This window comes from Parasteatoda tepidariorum, chromosome 1 (genome assembly GCF_982258835.1).
Source record: "Parasteatoda tepidariorum strain Cologne lab strain chromosome 1, Ptep-v5.0, whole genome shotgun sequence".
Classification (NCBI taxonomy): domain Eukaryota; kingdom Metazoa; phylum Arthropoda; class Arachnida; order Araneae; family Theridiidae; genus Parasteatoda; species Parasteatoda tepidariorum.
This window is the reverse complement of record NC_141755.1, coordinates 113671714-113694974: the sequence shown is the minus strand read 5'-3', so window position 1 is coordinate 113694974 and position 23261 is coordinate 113671714. Positions and strand designations below refer to the sequence as shown.

At 29.6% G+C, this 23261-nt stretch overlaps 2 protein-coding genes across 4 annotated transcripts in view; one reads left to right on the top strand and one right to left on the bottom strand.

The window, feature by feature from the left end:
* LOC107440104 (Golgi to ER traffic protein 4 homolog) overlaps positions 1-1496 on the bottom strand; it is a 35171-nt gene extending 33675 nt beyond the window's left edge. The window contains exon 1 of the mRNA XM_016052909.5: positions 1225-1496. Within this exon, the coding sequence (XP_015908395.1) occupies positions 1225-1340 (116 nt within the window). The 5' untranslated portion in view covers positions 1341-1496. The remainder of the gene's footprint in view (positions 1-1224) is intronic.
* Positions 1497-4232: 2736 nt separating this feature from the next.
* LOC107440103 (putative ATP-dependent RNA helicase DDX5) overlaps positions 4233-23261 on the top strand; it is a 33720-nt gene continuing 14691 nt past the window's right edge. Inside the window, exons 1-7 of one of the 3 annotated variants that reach the window (XM_087150599.1) lie at positions 4233-4589; positions 8038-8314; positions 11839-11935; positions 14232-14365; positions 18417-18479; positions 21313-21454; positions 21537-21697. In XM_087150599.1, coding sequence (XP_087006725.1) covers positions 4558-4589; positions 8038-8314; positions 11839-11935; positions 14232-14365; positions 18417-18479; positions 21313-21454; positions 21537-21697 — 906 coding nt within the window. In that variant the 5' untranslated portion in view covers positions 4233-4557. The remainder of the gene's footprint in view (positions 4590-8037; positions 8315-11838; positions 11936-14231; positions 14366-18416; positions 18480-21312; positions 21455-21536; positions 21698-23261) is intronic. The other 2 variants (XM_087150593.1, XM_087150609.1) reach the window with 2 other exon arrangements.

Genomic DNA, 23261 nt, shown 5'->3' with positions numbered 1-23261 from the left:
ATAAATTTGGACCGAAATTAACTACACTGATATTTTTTTTTATGATTTGGATATTTTTTTAAAATCTATTTAGACTTTCATACGTTTGTCTAATCGCAGAGTTTTAACAGACAGGTGGAAGAAGAAAAAAAAAATTCTCAAAGTTCAGTTTTTTTTTTTGTACTTATTTTTTTTTGCACATAAGTCAAAGATTGTCATTTTCGGCCACAAAAGTAACTTGCATAAAAATTTAAAGTGAGAAATTTTTATTTAATAAATTTCTTTTCTCATCAACACATTAAAAATATATAAATATTGAAAAAAATTACATATTCCTCCTTTTTCACACTTTGCAAGCCATCATTGCAACAAAAAATATATAAATTTAAAAAACCTTGGAATCTACAGCAATCGAAAAAAGCAATACCTGAACAAAACAATAACTGAACCAACAAAAACCAGTGGACATTTGAGTCAGCAGAAAATGATGTAAAAAGCAGAATAAATTACAAAATGGACAACTTAAAGTCGGTGTTCCACTGCTTTGATTATGGAATTTTAAAAACTCTTTAAAATTATTAAATAAAGTTCTATGCTCCTTTAAGTAATACAGTGAGAGAAAGTTTGTTTTTATTTTCTCAAAAAATTCTTAAAATGTATTTCTCCTTCCACTTATTGATATATTATTATCACTTATTTAAAAATAGTTTATTAAAACATTTGCAACAATTATTTTAACTAGATTGAATTTATAAAATGTTTAAAATAGTAATTTAAAACTTGATATTTCTTTATAGAGAAGAGTTTCTTCCACTTGGGTTGAGCTATTCGAATTAGAAAACTATTGGTTAAATGAGAAACGTAGAATAACTACATAAGAAAATCTACACATGTAATCAAAATTATTGATGTGTTTTGCAAATATAGGGCGATAACAAAACTATTTATTTTTCGTATCTCAATAATTCTTTGTATCTTGTTTAGATGTAATATAGATAGCTGCACATCAAAGTGATTTATTTTCTTAAATCTCTGTTTAAATCAAATATACTAGTAATAACTTGGAAACAACACTTGTAATTTATTGCTATCCTATAACTTCCAAAAAATATTTCAAGTTAGAATTAGTTTCGGCAAAGAAAACTAAATGACAACTTTTCGTTTCGAATAATTAAAAATATTGAAAAACACCGAAATCTTGACACACAAAACTTTGGTTATCAAACTAAATTGGCTCCTTCTTACCTAAAATAAAGAGTTCGATACATTTGATGGGCTTCATAATATTGTCCTAATTCCATATTTATTTGCAATTTTTTCATAACCCGTTCCGTACCACATCCTCTTAATTTTTTAGCCATAGCTGATTTTTATTAAAGTAATGTATTTAAAATTATTATCCTGAACAGAGCAATTACTATTTCGTGTTTGCGAATTGTTAAATTGTAAACAACATCCACTTCCACTTAATCGTAAAAGAACTACAGTTACAGCGGAAAACGTGAAATTCAGTCAGAAGAGAATTTTCGTCGTTTTTTCAGTGGTAGTTGTTTGATACTGCTGCAATAAAAATATTTTTACTATTTCCTTGTAAAGATTAACGGAAATAAATGTTAAAAAAATTTTGAAATTGTATAGTGTTTTAAATGGTAGGTAGGTATTTTATTTACATCTCTCAGAACTACACAATGGGCTTTTGGCGACGGTCTGGGAAACATCCCTGAGGATAATCCGAAGACATGACATCACAATTTCGATTTTCTACAGAAGGGATGACTCCCCTGCTTTGGTAGCCTAACAACCTACGTACGAAGTAGAGCACTTTGCTGTAAAACAGATTAACGAGGAAAGATATCACGCACCCTCGGTCCCTACGCAAACTAATCAAAGTGGTCACTCACCCACTTACTGACAGCAGCCAGTGATGCTTGACTACGGTGTTCTATTGATGATGTTTTCAATTGATGGTTGACTGAATATAAGCAATGACAAGTTTTCCTTAACCAGAAAAGATTCAGAATTATGTTATGGATGTTGTTTTCTACACTTGGAAGAGCTGCGAGCTTTTGACTGCCTGTATTTCCGGATTATTGCTTGCTTGTTTTGAAGCCATTAGGCTCACAACGTGATCATTGTGCTTTGAGACTCTCTTGAGTAGTATTTCTTGTTTACGCGCATTTATTACCTGATACATTATTTGTGTTTAAAAGAAGAATCGTTATGGGAATCGTCATTTGAAAAAAAGAATTGTTATAAAACATTTCGTACCTTGTGAACATTATACGAACTTCCAAATATAAGCCTAAATGATAATTTGTGAAATGAACTTAATCTTGCTTCTTGAACAATATGCTAACACTAACGTATGATGGCGCACGTTTTGTACCCTGAACAAGAAGTAATAACCAAGTGAAAAGAGACCAAATATCAGAACTGCCGAAGAAACGAGTTCATTCGAAATCTAGCAAACTATGTAAATTTTTTTAACAATACATCTCTAAATAACTAAAACAATACGCTATGGCCATCTGGGATGAAAACTGATTTCCTGCCTTAGATCCTTCACTCCCCTCCTCCTTTCTGTCGTAAAATGTTTTTTAAAATTTCCAGGACACTTTCTTTTAGAACTATGCTTTATGTAGTTTTCAGTTCCACATAGTTTCTTAACTTAAAATATTTTGATCTATTTGAAAATCAAGACATAAACTAGCGTACTTCCTTCTTCTATGACTCTCCACACGCTATGGGTGAAAGCATGCGTAGCCCGTTTTGATTGGCAATTGAAAACAACATTCATACTTACGAGCGATATTTGAACAGGATTAATATTCTATGAAGTACTGCTGTGATTGGTATTTAAATTTAAGCGTAATTTTACAATTCATAAGAGTTTACTGCAATTTATAAATTCTTACAGGTCATGATTCTAAAACAAATTTACTAAAATTAATATCACAGCATAAATTGATTTGATTTGTTAATTTACGTCGCACTATAGCTGCACTATGGGCAATTGGCGACTGTCTGAGAAACATTCCTGAGGATGATCCGAAGACCTGCCATCACAATTTTTATCCTCCGCAGAAGGGATAGCACCCCCGCTTCGGTAGCCCGACGACCTGCACGCGAAGTTGAGCACTTTACGGTAGAACAGTTTAACGAGGACCAATACCGCACACCCTCGGTCCCTAATCAGACTGATCCAAGTGGTCACCCACCCGCACACTGACCGCAGCCAGTGATGCTTAACTTCGGTGATCTGCTGGGAACCATGTCTTAACGATCAGTTCACTGCGGGACCACAGCATAAATAAAGTGTAAGATTTGTCATGTTTTGAGTGTATTAAGTTTTTTTTTGTTGCTATATTTGTGTAAAATATTGCAGTTTGCTTTATTTTGGGTTAGCATTACAGCAAGCTTGCGGATTCTTCCAATTTAATTTGCTGTTTCTTTTGGAAATGTATTGGCGATCGAAATGGGCTGCAGGTGGCGTAGACATGAAAACTACATTAAAAAAGAGAAGTATCACGGAAATTTTAAAAAATATTTTTATTATATAAAAAGGAAAAATATTAAGAAAAGAGAAGAACATTCCTATACAACTGAAAAGAGGAGGAAAGGGAAGGGAGAAGGGCTAAAAGGCATGAAACCACTCTCTCCCCAGATGGCGTATTCGAGTGTTGCGATTACCAATTGTTAAAAAGGTGACATGGCTGCTTGATTTCGAAAAAATAACTCTCTTTTTTACAGTTCTGATTTGTCCCATTATTTTACTTGTTTATTACTGTTTTTTTTTTCTCACCATCATAGATTAGTTTAAGCATATTTTTTAAGCAGCGTAAGTACCGCAGTGAACTGATCGTTAAGACACGGCTCCCACAAGATCACCGAAGTCAAGCAGCACTGGCTGCGGTCAGTGTGCGGGTGAGTGACCACTTGGATCAGTCTGCGTAGGGACCGAGGGTGTGCGGTATGGGTCCTCGTTAAACTGTGCTACCGTAAAGTGCTCGACTTCGCGTGCAGGTCGTCGGGCTACCGAAGCGGAGGTGCCATCCCCTCAGCAGAGGATCAAAATTGTGATGGCATGTCTTCGGATCATCCTTAGGGAAGTTTCCCAGACCCTCGCCAATAGCCCATTGTGCAGCTCTAGTGCGACGTAAATGAATTACAACAAGCACCGTAAATCAGCATTAAGCAAATTATTATTTAGGTTTAAATTTCGAAGCTGGTATATTGTTAACAGGGTAAGAAGTGCACCGATACCGCACACACTCGGTCAATACGTAGACTGATCAAAGTGGTCAACATCCCTTAGGCAGGCTGATCAAAAATGCTTCAGTATTGCCATAGTGAGAGATTTCTGCTCTACGCCACCTGCACCGTCTGGGAAAAAAAATCTGACTACACAGTTGTAAAAAGTTTTGCAAATTTTTATTATGAGTTTGGCAACAACACGATAAAAATTGTTCCTTTTGTGTCTTTTCATTTCTGCGGCTCGCACTAAATTTATTGTAGTGTTAAAATTAAGCCATTTTTAAGAATTATTTTAAGGTCAAAGTAAGTTAATAAACTAATATTATGAATCGTGGACGTTCATTTAATCGAGGAAAGTAAGTAAATTAAATTTTCTGTATAGATTTTAGTTAATTTGTATGTCTAGTGTTAATATGAATAGCCCTAACACGTTTAAATTTTTTCATAATTTATTAAAATTCTTATTAATTTGAAAAAGATGTCCTCTCTATTATTTAAATTAATAAGATATTACAGTTATTCGAAAACAGAGGTAGAATTATTCGAATCTGATTAATTCATGTCATGAAATCTCATTTCGAACTCAATTATACGGAAATAATAAACTTTATCAAATCGCATTTACTTTTTGTTTTATGTATAGTTTATTAATTGTAATGTAATCTGCGTTTTCTAAATTTCAGAAAATAATTTGTTTACTGTAGTAGTGATTCTAACAAAAAATTGTTTAAAAAACCATAATTTATGGATTAGATTCAGTCTAAGTTCGTAAAAAATTTTGATTATTGGGAGTATTGTTTGACAGATTTTCTAAAAAAATTTATCCAGTGATTCTCATCAAATTGTCCAGGCGATATCCATATTTGTTTCGAAATTGTTAAAATTTAGTGTGAACCCTGTGAGTTGGAATGTGATGAATAATTTGTTACTATCCGGGATTGGTCTGTTTACAGAACATTATATTTTTTACGAAAATTTATATTCTGAAGAGTTTTCTTTTAGAATTGGAAGAGATATAATGTAGAGTAATATACAGGCATGAAAGTTTTCAGCTTTTACTCTGCTTTTTAAGCTCCATACATTTATTAATTTCATAATGTTTGATTGCAATTATGTAGAATTCAGCTTTTTTTGCTAACTGGTACTTTTATCCCTGAATAAAATAATAGATTTAATAAAGGATAAACTAAAATTTTTTTTTGCTATACGTTACTAGAAATGGTTTCATTAAGTCTACTGCATTTAGACTTGCATTAAGTTTCTACATTAAGACTTGCACATGGCTTGCTAATTTATATTTCAGAAGGTTAATGAAATAAGATTATACTGAGCTATTCCATCACTTCTTATGCTTTATACTGAACCATGAATGTTGAACTGCTGATTTGTTTAAAAGTCACATCATTATACAGGGCTGCCATTGGCGACTAAAAAGGCTACTAAAGCGACTATTTTCAAGAAATAGCTACTAGGGCGACTATTTTAGTAGAAATATGAGTAAAAACAACTAATTTGCAATGAGTTGCGTAAAATCGGCAACTTTTTAAAGCCAATTAGCGACTAAAATTAAGAATAACTTCTTGAGTTTCCCTCTTCCCCCACGTTTTTCCCCGCGCGTTTTCGTTTTATCCAAACTTTATTCTTCCTCACTGATGTCAAAAGCAAGACAGACATGTTTAACCAATCAGACTAATGGAATTGGAATTCACACTGCGTGAATGCTCCTCCTGCTCATGTAATATCTCTGAGGATTACGTTTTTTTCCCCCTCTTTTAATTTGAACGAAGTAGCAAAAAAAAAAAAAAAATTTCTTTAGTTACACAAAATGGGTAGTTAATTTTTTTAGAGCTATTTACAATAGAAAAAAGGTGATGGTGATATTCGTTTTGTGGAATTGTCATCGTAATTTTTTTTAAAAGCTTTAAATTTGGAAATGCTTCAGTTAGGAAAAATAAACAAAATAAAAACTTGATAGATGAATTAAATTGCAATATTTCTTTTCTTCAAATGTCTAAACTAAGCAGCTGCAAATTAGAGCCGAGAAAGGAAATTTGAGTTTCAAATTCACCTGTTCTGTAGCAGATAAAAATAAAACTCCCAGTTTTTATACGTAGTGTGACAGAATTAGGGTCCATAAGTAATTACAATTTTGGATCGGTTAGTTTTGATGTTCGGTTCGATTTGGAGTGTTGAAGTTTGCAGGGACCACAGACGTCACATTTTCTTTACTTTTTCCATTATTTCTGCACTCTTCCTTTTTTCCCCCCTGTTATATCCTATTTCTTTAAAATCCTCTCATTTCTGCTATTCCTCTTTTAAAATGCGTAGTGACAGCCAACAAAACGAAATAATGACTCAAGGTCAAGTATTGCAACTGCACTTGTTTTTCAATTCATTCATTTTGACAGGGGGTGTGAGGAGCAGAATACGGTAGAACATGAATTCTTATTAGTACGTCAGCTTCTGTGTCTGCTTGCCAATTCATGTTTAACTCATGAAGCAGCTGAAAAATTATGAGTAACAGAGAGAGAACATGAAATTGAATCGGTTAGAATTGATAAACTTGTTCATAAAAGGAAAACAAATTTAATTGATATCTGTACTAAAAGCCCCTAGAAAATGTTAAGAAAATAATAAATTTCACATTTTATACAACATTGTGTGTTTTTTTCCCACTTCATTTTCAATCATAAAATTTTTAATTTATTTGTACCTATATAATAATTTTCCTTTCATATTATTGTTGAAAATTATTTAAGTACTTTTAGAATGCAGATTTTGTTTATTATATACTAAATTTTTATTTCATAGTAAGGTTAAAAAAATTCATATATGAAAGTAAAGGTCATTTTTACTTCATTTTTTATGATGCCTAAAATTTTTAGTCTCTAGCTTTTTTTTCCATATTTTTTTTAATTACAACTATTGTTTTTTATATGATATCTGAAGTCTTATGCCTCATAAAGAATAAAACTGAAAATAGATATTTTTAAAATGTTCAAAAATTTCTACAGCAGTTCCTTCAGCATTCCTCTATCTATATATTGTTGGTAAATCCACAAATAAATGTACATTTTTTATAAAATATGAGTATCTAACTGCATATTATTTGAATTTTATACTTTTATAGCACAAATGATTAAAATTATGTTAGAGGAGAATATGATATTGGCATCTATTTTATATATCTTGGAGACTATTTGGGAGACTTTTTTTCATATATGATGCTACTAAAGCTACTATTTTTCTTGTTTTCATCCAATGGCAGCCCTGTTATATAATTTTTTATAACGTAGTTTTTTTGGCACATTATGTTTAAAAAATTTACTTTTTGCTGTTTTCTGCTTTTATTGTAGTGTAGCATATAAAAGCATTTTTGATAGAAATTTTTTTATTCTCTTTTTTTACTAGTATGTTAAGATTGATGACTTGTAACATAGGCAATTGATTTTCAACTGTATATTTTAATTACTTATAACGATTTTTTCTGTTTTTCTTTTATCAACTATTCTTTTAATCAAATTTTTTTATTATGACTGAGCATATTTTAAAGAGCTTTTCTAATGGTTCCTTTCTTGTGTTACTTAAATTTCAATATGTGATCAGACAAGAATTGAAGTATAAAACTAAATTGTTTAAACTTTCTTTATCATTGAATAAAAAACTAATCAAATTACTGATGTTATGATGTAAGGTAGAGTGGTGTATTATGATGTCTATGACATTTCTCTTTTGTCTTTATAATTTGTTTTGTAATTTTTTAAAAATTCTATATTTTTGTAATATTTTTTTATTGATTTATAGTGGTGATTACAAAAATAGAGGTGGGGGATTTAACAGGGGAAGAGGAAGTAGTAATGGAGGCTTTAGAAACAGTGAAGGAGGAGGATATAATAGAAGTAATGATGGAAATTCTGGCAACTTCAGAAATGGAGGTGACAGGTTTAACCGGAATGGTAGCTATGGCCAAAAAAAACAGTACGGAGAAGGTATGCGCAAAGCTACATTTGATTTAGATTCTCTTCCCGTTATACAGAAGAACTTATATCAAGAACATCCTAATATTTCACATAAAAATCAAGTAAGTCATCTTTGTTTACTTTTTCATTATACGAGTAATTTTCTTGTAATCTATTTAAATTTGTATATTAAACGCTGACAGGCATCAACAATTTTGCTGCCTCCGTGATTCCACGAGATATAGGATTTAGATCTTTCAAAGCTTATTTTGTTGCTGAAAAGGATCCTAATTTATAATATTAATCCCTTTATTCAAGCTTTACACCAAATGAACATTTTACAGCCATAAATTAAAATTTAATTAGCAATAATAGCATTTACCTACCTATTTACGGCTCAAAATCTGGTGCTTTTCCAAAGCTAATGAGAGATGCATTTTTCTTTTACATACGCTTTCATATATTAATAAAGGTGTGCATGTGTGTGTTTAATATAAATGAAGGGTGCATCTTCAGGGGTATGTCCAGGCCAAATTTACTACGTTTTAGTGATAACTTCAAAAATTCAACTTAAGGAAAAATGTTAGTTTCACAAAGTACTTCTTAAAATGTTATTTTTGTATTTTTTGAAATGATGTCTAATTGTATCTACATTTTCACAAAATAGGTAGCTCGAAAACTTAATATAGTTGACAAATTTTATATAAAAGTGAACTATTCTATTACATAATTAATGTTATGCTACGCATAAGAAAATTATTAATTATCATCAATAACACTTAAAAACCAATTAGCTTATTTATCCTATGATAGTATATAATGAAATTACATTTAAAAAAAAAAACTAAACTAATATTCGTAAATAGATTCAACATAGATTAAAAAGCTAAGACCAAATAAATAAATTTGGAAAATAGAGAAAGTAAGAAATAACAAAATATTGCATTAAGAATAAATTATCTAAAAGTATAAAATTTTATATCAAGTCAGTTCTAAAAGAGGAAAAATTATGCTGTCTGTACATGAATGCAAAGCATAGCACAACGTGTTAGTTTGAAATTTCATGATATATAAGTTATAATTTTTTGAACCAGATGCTTTCAGTTCAATTCCTTTGAATGAAACTCATTAGAATTCCATACAGTTAAACAATAAAATTAGTGCAGCTATTTTTAAATGTAAGGAAGTATGCCAATGCATATGATTTTAGTGACATATGTAGAAAAGACATTTCTTTTAAAGTTTTCTGTTCATAGAATTAAATTATAAAAGTTTTCCAGTTAATGTAATGATTTTTTCATTTATGTACGAAAAAATACATCCTCTTTCATTGTGGGCGTTATTCTCTCTTTGTGACTAAAAAATGAGCTAATTTCCTTTTTCACGTTTTGTAAACCATCATCTCATTAAAAAAATTAGTGAAATTCATGACAGGTAACTATTAAAATAATCAATGATCATGCAAATAAGAGTAACTTGAAAGCATGCTTCATTTCGCAGCTTGCTTGTTATAGTCACAAATATCTGATTTTAAAAACTTGTGGAAATCTAACAGTGACTGCTAAAAAAAATCAATGGTTTCATTGCATCACAAAGTAAATGTGCTTAAGTGCTAAATTCCTCATATTGACTAAAATATATCGGGATCATTACAAATCGTGAATAAATTAATATCCAAAACTGTAAAAAAAAAAAAAAATCAGAACACAACATGGATTTGTGAAACGATGGACAGAAGTTGACTGTGTCAGAAATGTTTTAAATATGCAATTTTAACTTCGGAAGACAAAATATCAATTGAGAGATTTCCAAAAGTATGTCAATCAGTGGCAATAATTGCCGAAATGTCAAAAAACCATGGAATTGCCACATTGTAAGTAAATTAAATGTGCAATTAGATTAGTGCAAGTAAATTAAATGTGCAATATCGATATTTTTTAAAAAAAAATCATAAGACTATCAATATTCGTAAATGAGCAATAATAAAATATTGGAGATTTAAAGAACTAAATGTAAATACAAGGTAATAATTGCAAAGAATTATTTAAACGCTACATATACAGTGAATTCGCGATAACTCGAATCTGATAGGACTGACGAAAAACTTCGACATATCGGAAGTTCGACTTACCGTCAGTTTCGGTTTTGGACTTTCAAAATATTGCTGGATTATTTAATTAATGCTTATTTATTAATTACAAATCTTCTAAATGCTTACAATATTTAAGACCATTTTTCTGACAAGCCATTTAAGATAAGACTGTTTGAAGCACTTTATGATACCCTGGTCCATCGGCTGCAACTTTGCTGTTGTGTTTGGCGGGAGAAACTGCAAGTTTACTGCTTTCAAATTAGGTAGATCACTATGCGTTGTGCATTTATCCATAAAGAGTATCACTTTTCTTTATTTAGCAAAGAATTTCCGACCCAATTTTCTTAAATAGTCTTCAAATAAAACTGATGTCATCCAAAACTTGTAATCCAAAGGATACGTTTTTACATTCTTGAAACATCGGGGATTTCGGTATTTTCCGATAACAACTAAGGGCAATTTCTCTGTCCCAGACGCATTTCCTCCAACTAGGACAGTCAAACTTTCTTTGCTCATTTTACCCCCTGAGCAGTTTTCATCCTTAAACATCATAGTCTTATTTGGAAGACATTTAAAAAATAAACCCATTTCATCAATATTGAAAACCTCATTTTAACTGTATCCTTTAAGTAAATTTGGTAACGTTTCATTTAACCATTGTTCACATACTTCAAGAGGGACAGCTTTAGCTTCTCCATGAAGAGTGCGAAAGACATTGTGTGTGTGTTGCAAAGAAAGGGGCAAGATATCAGCTCCTAGGTTTTTTTTTCTCTTTTTTTTTTTGCTTTAAAAGATCCCAAAAAAATCGAGTTAAAGGGAGTAAAGTTCGAGTAATCGAGAATAATTAACATGAAATTGAAGATAAAAGGGTCGGGACCTCATAAAAAAAATCGAGTTATAGTAATATTCGAGTTATCGTACTTCGAGTTATAGCGAATTGACTGTATATAGATTATAATCAGCCCGTGTTGTGACTAATGAAGTGAAGACTAAGATTTTTGTTTCCCTTTAGGTGGAAGAAAAACTTTGATAAAAATAAAATATTTTATAGTAAAGATATTAATTGCAATAAATTTGCACATGCCAAATCTAGCTCAGGTGGCTCAACATATAGCGCTTTTAAAAACTGAAACAATAACCAGAGTGAGCATTATCAGGTTGTTCAATTCAGATTCATGCCCTAAAAACATGATAATATTTAATTTAAACTGGCTCAACGTATAGCGCTTTAAAAAACGGAAACAATAACCAGAGTGAGCATTATCAGGTTGTTCTATTCAGATTCATGCCCTAAAAACATGATAATATTTAGTTTAAACTCAATTAGTAGGCTGGCCTTCTCCATGACTATAAATAGTCACAAGGTTGCATAAAGGTCTGTTACCGTTACCAAAAATTCTAAACTAATAGTGAGAATTTTTATCAATGGTGTAGTTCATCTGTTGCACATAGGCTTATTATTTTTATGTTATGAATTCAGCAGAATTAGTTGTTTTAAGACAGTCACTAAATTCATTGAATAACTAATGTTTTCCAAATTGCTTTTATATTTAGAGAGAAGTAGATGACTGGCAAAGATCACTTCAAATAACATGTTATGGCCAGAATGTACCCAGACCAATTGTTGACTTTTATGAAGGAAACTTTCCTGGTAATATTTAACTTTAGTTATTTGTTATGCAACTACCAATTAAAAAAAGGTAATAAGTGAACCCTTCTGATTATTACATTACACTTTTCCCCTGAAAGTGTTAATTGGAAAATTAGTATGACACATAAAAATAAATTGCTAAGTTTATGCTAAACTACAGCTGTGTCAACTCTACCGCATTTAGCGTTCTCCCGTCCACCCGAATTGATCGGAAAATGTTTCGAATTTTACCTCAAGTGACTGCCAAAACTGATGCAGATAAGTTTGTTTACTGAAATTGTATCGTGATTTTTCAACTTCCATATCTGTATGTTTAACCAAAATATAAATTATGGTCTGTAGCGTAGGAAACCTCTATTTATTTGACATACTTAATGAAATGCCTGCCGATGCAGTGGAAAGGATTTTTGCACTCTCATGTGCAAAAATCCTTTCTTGCTTCTCGATTTCCGACTTCATTTCCTCCGTCTGAAACAGAGAAATCTCCCATTTTCGTTGATTACGGGGACCAACTAGACATTGTTATTCCCCCCTCCCTAATAGCGATAGAAAATCTTATTTTTCTTGGTAATTTTAATGTTGGTGACTTAATTTCCTCGCCTCAAAATTTCCATCTAATTTTTATTCATTAAAATTGAGAATTTTAAGTAATATTTTGCATAGAATTTTTGCAAACTTTTGTTGTACTTAATTACTTTTTTTTTGCTTGTTTCTTTTTAGTTATTGTTGTGTACTGTATTTTTAATTTAATGTGTATATTGAAATATCTATATATTTAATTATATGTATATTAAATATATATAATAAAATATTAATGTATATATATATAATATTTGTATATTGAACTTTTAAAAATTTTAGTAAAGTTGTCTTACAAGAATCAGAAACGTATGAAGTGAAGGTCTTTTAATATTTTATATGCGGTAAAAAATCTTATGCTTAGTTATGAAGAAAAATTCAAACTTGTCGTTCATCTCTTAATGGTTTTATTTACAAACAATAGAATAAAAAATTCATGCATAATATTCAATTATCTCAGATTAATTGAATATTGTGAATGTAGGGAACCTGTAATAATTTTCTTCCGACAAAAATGTTTAGCTTTTATTATTAATATTATTTTTATATATTTTATGCTGCAATTTAGGCAGATTTTTAGATTAAGTAAAACTAAAGTGGTAGCCAATAATTGTTTGATTTCAACTTATAAAATAAAATTATTTTTAATGTTTGTTATTATTACTTATATTATTTAGCAGAGTATGTTTATTCATGCGAACGAGGTTTTAAGGAAAATCCAGGGCGTCGAAGGAAAATTTTCGGTCAAAAAAAATATATATATTTAGTTTAATGTCACTTTGCAAAGAAAATTTTTTTTTCTTGTTAAAATGCAATAAATGGCAGTCTTGAGAAAAATCAATGCACTAAATTCCACGTTAAAAGTACTCCTTCCAATTTGTTTTTTGAACTGCTAAAAAAATTAATTTAAAAAAAAAAATTGGGGGGGGGGGTAACAATAGTTAGTAAAAATAATTACTTGTTGCATTATTCTTCGTAATTATTGCAAACTATTGATAAAAATTGGAATGATAGAATTTCAACATTTCCTCATGTTAATCTGAATCTGCTTGAGTTCCCACCTCCCTGATATTTAGAAATGCTTAGAAAATTAAAGTAGAATGCTCAAATTGAGGTCATTAAAAAAAAAAAAAATTATAGATCTAGGACTAAAAATTGATAATGATGAAGTGAAAAAGAAGTAGAGATATGTGAATGTCTTCAAGAAAAAATAAGAATAATTCAGCAAATGGTGTTAAAAAAGAAATTATGTAGTTTTCGTTTTGTTTGCTGAAAAAAAATAAGCAAGTCATTTATATAGTTATAGTATATGGGCCATTCTCACAGAAAGGTGTTCTTTGCAGTCATTGTGCAATACATTTTGGAAAATTCTGTCAAGCAATGCTAGACAGTGTTAATGAGTCAAAAAGTAAGTTCGGCCATGACATTTTTTTTAAAGTGGCACCCATGAAAGTAACAAATCTGGCTTTCTCTCTCTCTCTCTTTTTATTTACTAGATTACTCTGGTTCAAAAGCTAGTAAGTTTTTCTTCTTGGAATTGAGTCTGAACTCTATCTAAATAATTTAAAAAAGTGTTCTCCTTATACAAAGGAAAAAAAAGAGACTTTTTAGTTATGAAATATTTTATTCAAATACTTTGATCATTACCTTGTAGTTTGTGACCAAAAAAGTTAAGTTTTAAGATTATTTACATGTGTTTATTTGTATTTCAATTTAGATTATATTATGCAAGCCATTTGTGACCAGAAATTTGAAAAGCCTACTGCAATCCAGTCACAAGTTTGGCCGATTGCTTTAAGTGGAAGAGATTTAGTGGGTGTTGCTCAAACTGGTTCGGGGAAGACTTTGTCAGTAAGTTAAAATTATCTGTGTTATTGATTTATCTGCAATTTCTAATACTGTATGCTGAAGCATTTTTGTTTAAACCAAATCTATCTTTATTATTAATCATAATTTAATTTTCTTTTACCTACTGCGTATGAGTTTAGATTTTTATTTTTCTGTCAGATTCTAAGTATAAGGTTCTAAATATTTCTATATCATTGCAATTATTCTAAAAACAATTTAAGGCATTAAATTCCGTTGTTAGTGTTTTCCCCTTAAACGGACAAACTTGCAATCGGAGAATTTTTTCGGTCCAAGGAGTATCCCTTTAACTGAAGTTTCGCTGTATATACAGTCGAACCTGGGATATAGTGAACACTCGGATGTGGTGAACTTTTTTAGCGGTCCCGTCCGTATTCCTATTGAAATAATGTTATTTTTAACGCTTATAGTGAACAGCTTAGAACTTAGAAACTCGGTTATAGTGGACTCAAATTTCATTTCTTTAAATATCTTTTTCAGTCCTCCATCTTTAAACTTGTAGGTGTTGGGACTGAAAATGAATGCATTCCTATAAAATGTGTCATATTACTCACCTTTATGCTTATCACTTTTAACTATACTGTAATAAATGTCAAACAGATCATTTATCTTATACTCCCCCCTCCCTGACAAGCCTCGCTTTATCTCTTTTCCCCAAGCTTGCTCTACAACTAGTTAACTTGGCCACCTGCTGAATTTTTGGAATTTTCTTATCTGTTCAAACCATATTCTTTACAAATCACCCCTTGACAATCAAAAAGGGGAACAATTTAACTCATTCTACAGCTGCTCTCTTCATATTCTTACATTATCTATTTGAGACAAGATTTTTATTTCAAAAGCAGTGAAAATGGCAAATTCTCTAAAGAGAAAAGTGTTTTCGATGGACGACAAAGTTAAAATTGTAAAGCGTATTGATGATGGAACCAATCAATCGACACTGTGTAAGGAATTTTCCTTGTCAAAATCTACAGTTTCAAACATTTAGAAAAATCGAAGTGCAATTCTTGCGGCATACAACAAAAACATGGTTTCATCGAAAAAACTGCTTGGAGCTGAAAGAGAAAACGTAGAAGATGCTTTGTTAAGAAATGCCGGGTTATGCCGGCATTTCTTATATGTCTTATATGTCTTATATTCCGGGTTATATGTTGTTATGCCGGGTTCGAAATCTTGTTCAAAATGTAAAAATCTTGCATTCTTTGCGCATTGTAGATAAGAAAATTGATGAACTCAATTTAAAATCAAATTGTGTTCAATCAAAAATCACAAATTTTTTTCATAAAAAGTGAAAATAAAACTAATATTTAGCGACGTAATTACTTTTTCCATCAATTTTTGCTTTATCTGTTAATTAGTTAATAATTTTTTAAATAACTTATGCAAAATTGCAAAGTCAATTTTCAATCATTCAACTGTCTTATGCAAAAAATATTCTTCAAAAAATTTGGATATAGTGAACCATCGGTTATAGTGGACACATTACTGAGTCCGCAGACGGTTCACTATAGAGGGGTTCGACTGTATAAATTAATTTATAATAGAGGGTTCCCCGGGTCCTTAAAAACTTAATTTTTAATTTGAAAATAAGGACCCTTGTAAGTACTTAATTTTAGTACAAGGTTTTTAAAAGTACTTAGTTTTCAGTGTCACTAATTGATAGGAACAATTTTTCAGTCTTACAAAAATATTACAAACAACCTGGGGTTTATCAGGTTGCTGCTGAAAACCCTAGCTTTTTTTCAGAAATACTTTAAATTTTTATTTCTGATTACCTAATAAGAATGTATATCTTCCCTCTAACAAGAAAGTTAAATATTTGGTTACTATTTATAACTTATTTTGTAGTAATTTAACCATTTTTTTTTGAGGTTTTAGATTGTTAAATAAAGAATTAAATCTAACTCAATTAAAAGATACCATATTTTTTAATTATAAGCCTATGAAAATAAAATGTAGACATAGATTTTATAATTAATCTTTTTGTTTTGTTAACATTGCATATCAATATACTGTTTTTTTTTTAAAAAATTTCTATTCAACTTTTGGTTACTTTAAAATTAGATGATGTTTTTCGACAGATTTAGTTACATAATGTGAAGTTATTCCTGATAACAGTTTTAGCTGGAAATAATTTATTTAAAGCTGATTATCAAAGTAAACATAACACATTGGCTGTTTAGTAATAATTTCAAAATGGTAAAGTTGCAAACCATTTTTAATATGTCTTTCTTAAAATGTTTCAAAGTTTTTTTTTTGTATTTTTATCCTATAAAAATTTTCATAATTATTGCAATGAATTTAAAAAAATGTTCAATTAAGCCTTCTGAAGAAAAAAAAAATTAACAATTTAAGATGTTTGAATATTAGTAGGGCCTTGTGTTTACTTGGGATAGTACTATATAAATAAAAATATATTTGTAAGGTTGAAGGAGCCCCATAGTTCTATAAAGATCTGTTACTTCACTTTTCCATTATAATTAAAGGCACATTAGTAATCTCTTAAAATAATTTGAATAAATTTCAGTTTATGTATCAAGTTAATTTATCTTTAATTACTTGAAAGTCTTGTTCTAAGGTGAAATTATTTTGCTTTTAAAGCAAAACCTATTGATCTAGTTTAATAAGTTTGGAAAAAACCCGCCTGGGTTCGTGAAATTTGCCTGGGCCCACTTTGTCAGCCTGGAAATATATACAATTACAGTCTGACCTCTATTTAACGAAGTCGCTAAGTTCCGATAATAAGTTCGTTGTATGGAAAAGTCGTTAAATAGAAAATCACCTTTTGAAATACTTAAACGACGCAAAACAGGTTTTAAATTCATAAACACTAGACATGATTAAAATGGTAATTGATACACCTTTATCTAGTAAACTAGTATCTACCATTTATTTTCTCTTAAATCTTAACCATAAAAGAAATCTGCATGAAAAGCAAGAATAGAGTAAAACATTATCCAGTGTTACACTATCATGCTACATACATTTTAAACTAAAAAAAGCTAAATTTATGTATAAAATTATATCTACATTTATTATAGTAGTAATTTAAAACATACATTACCTCACGCGTTCATAAGTTTAATTGCTACTGATAAAATTCGTTAATTTTATCGAGTTTTTCCTTTGAAATGCAAACAAAAGGGGAAAGGGATTTCACTGCTTTCTCTAAAAGTTAAGTGGCTTCGAAAATCAATTCAAGGTCATTTCCCTCATAAAATGCGTTAACAAGTTTGAAATGTTCTGAAATATTTTGGGAAATAGGGAAAGCGGACCTCAAAGAAAAGTTCGTTAAATAGAAAATTCACTTCGCTATTTGGAAGTTATTTTACGAATAAATTTCCAAAATGTTCTTGGTTCCTCAAAAAAATTCGGAAAATGGAAGTTCGTTAAATAGAAGTCCGACTGTATATCATTACTTGCATTACAATGAAATTGTTTTTTTATTTTATTTATTTTTTTAAAAAAGGGTAAATAATTGGCATTGTAACAAGAGTATATGTATACTTGAGGATAAAAAATTATTATACTATGTTTAAAATCTTTAATTTTTTCAAAAAATGTCCTTAATTTTTGATTTGTTAAAAGAGTGGAAACCCTGTAGAAAAATAACTGAATTTTTTTCCTATTCATACTGGCAGCTATGCCAGAAGCTTGAAAAAAGAAAGCTTGTTCTTTTAAAACTGCAAGTATATAAATTTTTTTATTTTATTTATTTATTTTTTTGTATAGAAAAGGGAAGATATGTTTATTTTGATTGTTAAGTAGTGGCTGGGAAATAGATTCTTCCGAGAAAGGGAGGTCCAGATATGGGACTTAATTTTGTATTTCTAACTGTTCATAATATCCTGCTTAGAGTTAAAAAACCTCTTTAACATTTGAAATTTTTATTTCAAATACAAAGCAGGAAAACACACCCGACTAATTTATTTAGGAGAATTTTCTATTTTCCATGTGTGATATAGAGTAGATAAAAATATCTTTTAAAATAAATTATCCTCATTGAATCCATTATAACTCTTGTTTATTTTTTCAGTATATTTTGCCAGCAATTGTTCATATTGCAAATCAAGAAATAGTAAGAGGATCTGGACCTACAGTATGTACAAGTTTTTTTATACATTTAATTTACCATATTACATCCTGTAAATTATATGTTTCTGTAATTTTATAATATTTTTAGACAAATAGCTGGTTCTGTTTTAGTTCTTTCTTCATTTTAATTTCATTTTTTGAACTAAATTTTATATTGCAGCAAATAAAATTATGATTGTTCCAGAATTGTATATTATAAAATTATGCTGTTGTATAGGTAATTGGGGGAAAAAAAGGATTCCATTAATTCTTTACATTTTTTGATAATTAAGCATAATTTTATTGTAACATAAGAATTTTTAAAAGTAATGATTTTTCTCTTTTTTTTAAAAAAAAAGTTTTGTGTAATTAATGATGTATTTAAAAAATTGTTTTTTTTTTATTGACATTAAATGAAATATCACCGATATAGGGACCATTAAAGAACAAAAGCTGTTAAAGTACCAGTAAAAACCTAAACAGTGGTTGGCTACATCTTTGCCTAAACAAAACTCTGTATCTGGTTTTCCCAAACCTTGAATACTGGGAAAACTTAGTTTCTTATGCCCTTAGTCCAAAACTGTATGATGGATGTTTGGAAATCAAATTCATGGGAGAACAATTTTGTAAATTTATGATTGTGAAGCAAAACAAAAGTTTGTTTTCAATGTTAAATGTTTCTCCACCTCCAAAACTCAATAATGTACACAGTGAAAATGAGAGTACAAAAATTTCCATTATACGTATTTGGCAACAATAATGAATTATCCGTAATTTTACGGACCTACTGATAGATCTGAAATTTGCATGGATTTTAAAATTTCCTTTCCCTTTTTTATTTTATTTACATTGTACAATTTAGGCATTCGACTTTCAAGAAACTCATCCCTGTTGTAAAATATTTCACTGTCCGAACTGTTTACAAATGGATGCCACTGTTTTTTCTCCTGTTCTGTGACTTCCTGGAAGTTGTGTTCTTAGTAGAGTGATGTATAATTTGTTAAGTGTTGTTTCTGCCTTTGTTAATAGTTTTATCCTTTCCATAAACTTAGTCTTTAAAATAGTTGTGCACAGGGGTGCAAAAAACCCACCTACCCAGTTAAACACAGGCAGCTTTTACTGGATAAAATCCACCCTAAAGTGGGTTTTGATAAGTAAGAATATAAATAAAAAGTAATCTTGTGTTAAATTAAGTTTCAAATGTGTGATGTATGCGAGTACATATAACATTTTGTATCATGATGTCGGAAGAAACTTTTTTTAGACTTTTGCACCAATTTATTTGTATTAATTATTAATTACCTATATGTTAAGGTAATTCATAAAATTAAACTTAATTAATAGTAAAATAAACTTTTTTTAAAATGAGGTATTTATCCCTTCACTCTTTTGGAAGAAGAAAAAAACCCCAATAAAACATGGAAAAACCCGGGTTGTGCAACCGTCTTGTGAGTTGATTTTTATTTGATAAGTTTATTTTTATAGTTTAAAAGTTGTCTGCAACTTAAATAGTTTGTTTTCTTCTTACAAAACTGTGTTAGCTGCCATAGAAATGAGAAAAGCCGTTTCTAATGAGGGGGATAAGATCCTACCTTGTACCTACTCCAAAGCAAAACTGTTAATCCTACATGCCTTTTAGGAGTAAATCCTAAATAAATAAGCAAAATATTCGATCATTTTTCGACAGGTCACTGTGAGTTAAGAGAGTCCCAATTTTAAAAAAAAACTATATTTTACACAAAGTTTTTAAATTTTTGATAAGTCCTTAAAAGTTTGGACTCCTTGGATACTCCTTGGATTTCTTCTTCTGATCTCTGTATGAACCCTGAATTAAGCATGTTCACCTATTCCCTATTTCTCTAATTATATCTACCACTTAATCAAAACTAGCACAATGTAGCTCACACTAGAGCATGGTGATTGTGTATTTTCTCTTAATTTATTGCACTACAGATTTGAGTGGCAACGCGTCTTAAGCAATTTTGCCAACAAAGATTTCAGTGTTCCAAATAAACCAATTGATGTGTAGTGATAAGACAAATGAAAGGTGCTGATGGAATGATTAAATATAAATTGGCAGATATAATTCTGCTCCATTTGATGTGATAGAATTTTTAGTTTATTGGGAAAGAATTTTACTAAATCTATTTAAAACAAAACTTTAGAAAGCTGGTTTAAATAAAGACTAGATCTGTCATAATTCCTTAGGTGATTCAGGAGAAAACTTTTAGAAGAATTTTTTTTTATATGTAGCATTTTATTTCATTTGTGCAATATCTTTAAATTTAGCTGTGCTGCTGATTTTAAACTTTTAATTAAACATTATTTTATTTTGTATATAGTGTTTTTTAAATAGCATCATAATAAAATTTAAAAAAAAAGGATTGTTAGTACTTTTATTTATTATTTAAACATGATACAGCAAATTTCTACTATTGAATAAGATTAGTTATCTGCTAATTATTTTTAGTAAAATAGATTTTACTAGGCAATGAAAAAAAATGTTATTAAAATGCTTCTTAAAAATTAAAGAGAATTTGCTTCTTATTTTAATAACATTGCAATGATGAGATGTATGTTACTTTTAATTTGTTATACTTTTTATTTTTCATTTTATTAATACCACTTTATTAATTTACATTCCATTTTTATTAATTTGGATATGTGTCTTTAAATTCTTCATGTTGGTGCCAGTTTTTATTTATAAGTTAGCAAGTATGCATTATATTTTGCTTAAGTTTCTTTTACTTCAAGTTTGAATCTATTGATATCATACTTATATTATATATTCATTTTTTCGGACTTATAGTTGTGTTGTATTATTTACTACATGTTATGAATAAATATTTTATTTTCAGGTTTTGGTGTTGGCTCCTACTCGAGAATTAGCTCAGCAAATTCAGGTGGTTTGCAATGATTTTGGGAGGTTTTCTTATGTGCGTAATAGCTGCATTTTTGGTGGTGCTCCGAAGGGTCCACAATTGAGAGACGTTGAACGTGGTAGATATTTTAGTTACATATTCATTGTTACATATTCATTGGTTTTAAGTAAAACACTATAATTCCTGTTTTTTAATTCTAGGTGCACAAATTTGTATCGCTACTCCTGGTCGTCTTATAGATTTTCTGGAATGCAATAAAGTTTCACTTAAGCAGTGCACTTATCTAGTTTTAGATGAAGCTGATAGAATGTTGGACATGGGTTTTGAACCTCAAATAAGAAAAATCATAAATCAAATAAGAGTAAGATAAGCTTGGAATTTATTAGTCTTTAAATAGCATTTATAGTACATAGATATAAACTAATCTATTAGTCTTCTAGCAATTCAGTAACTGAGCAAGATTCCCGATTTAGTTCTTAAATAATTATGTCAAGGGGTGACAGTACCCAAAAAATGACCAAAATAGCGATATTTTTTTATTGCTCATAATAAACTTCAAGTTATTTTAAATGCACTGAGGGAGAAAAACTATCTACATTTTTAAAAAGTTATGAACAATTTTAGATTGCCCTAAAACAGAAACTTGATCAACTGATTGACTTTTAAATGCTTTTTCTCATAGATGGTAGTTTTGTGCTTTAATCTTAATTGAATCCCTAAGGAATTTTTTCTATTAAAGCTTTGAAGTAAACTTTTTTATTTTAAGTATAATGCACTTATTTACTCTGTGCCTGGAGTAAGCATTTTGAGATGTTAAAATTTTTACAGCATGTTATATATACCTAACAGGAAATTTTAACTTTTTTCTACTTTTTTACAAAATAATCTATAAAAAATATTCTAATTGATATATCAACAAATGAATACACAAAATTGTTGATGAATATTATAAGCATTAAGAAAAAAAAATTTTAAATGTTAAAATAAAAAAATTGAGATTTTTGTTAAATTTTTAAAAAAAATTTAATAGTTTAACTATTTTTTTGAAGATAAATTATTGATTATAAGTTAAATCAAAGTGTTAAGCATCCACAAAATGAATTATTATACCTTTATTTTTTAAAAAAATTTTGCAATGGTACTGCGATCCCTTGAAATTGTGTTTACACTTAACGCGTAAATTAACACACATCTGTAAATATCCTGATTTTTGGCATGTATCTACAGTGTAGCTCCCTTAAGATTTTTCACAATGATTGTTGGAAAACTGGATAAAAGTTAGTTTTTAAAAAAGAAAAAAATTGTCTTGCTTTGTAAGGCAGGATTTTTAAGCTTCCTGTTGGATGTTTGAGATGTTTTTTTTTTTTTTTTAAGTTTAAGTATTGGAGTCAAATTTTTCAAACCCAGAGTATTATATTAAAACCTTAAATTGTTTCTACAATGAAAAACATAAATTGCAATTAAGCTGGCAGTTATGCTTCTGGGTATTGTGCTGCAAGTTACGGTACCTTCCCCCAAATATGTATACAGAGTTCTCTCTGAGAATTATCCCCCCAGAGTTTTCTCTGCAAAAGAAAAAAATTCTATTTATACAGGCTTATGGTTGACCCTAAACTTTGAAAAATCATTCCAAATCTAAGAGAAGGAACCGTTAGGAGATACTATGTTTCTCATCTTTTCTTTTTGTGCTGAACCTACCATCATTGACACATCAACTGTTTTGTCAGGTTTGCCACTCCACAGAGAAAACACAAAGAATTTTTATTTTTTCCTTACAAAGTGGGAAAATACAGGGAATTTTATATCTTGTCGTTTTGTAAGAAGTGGTAACCTCTCAAAGTGCATTCTATGGGATATTTAAGAACGATATTTCTGCTATACTAAACGATTTAATTTACTATAGCATTATTTGTTTTAAGTAGGTT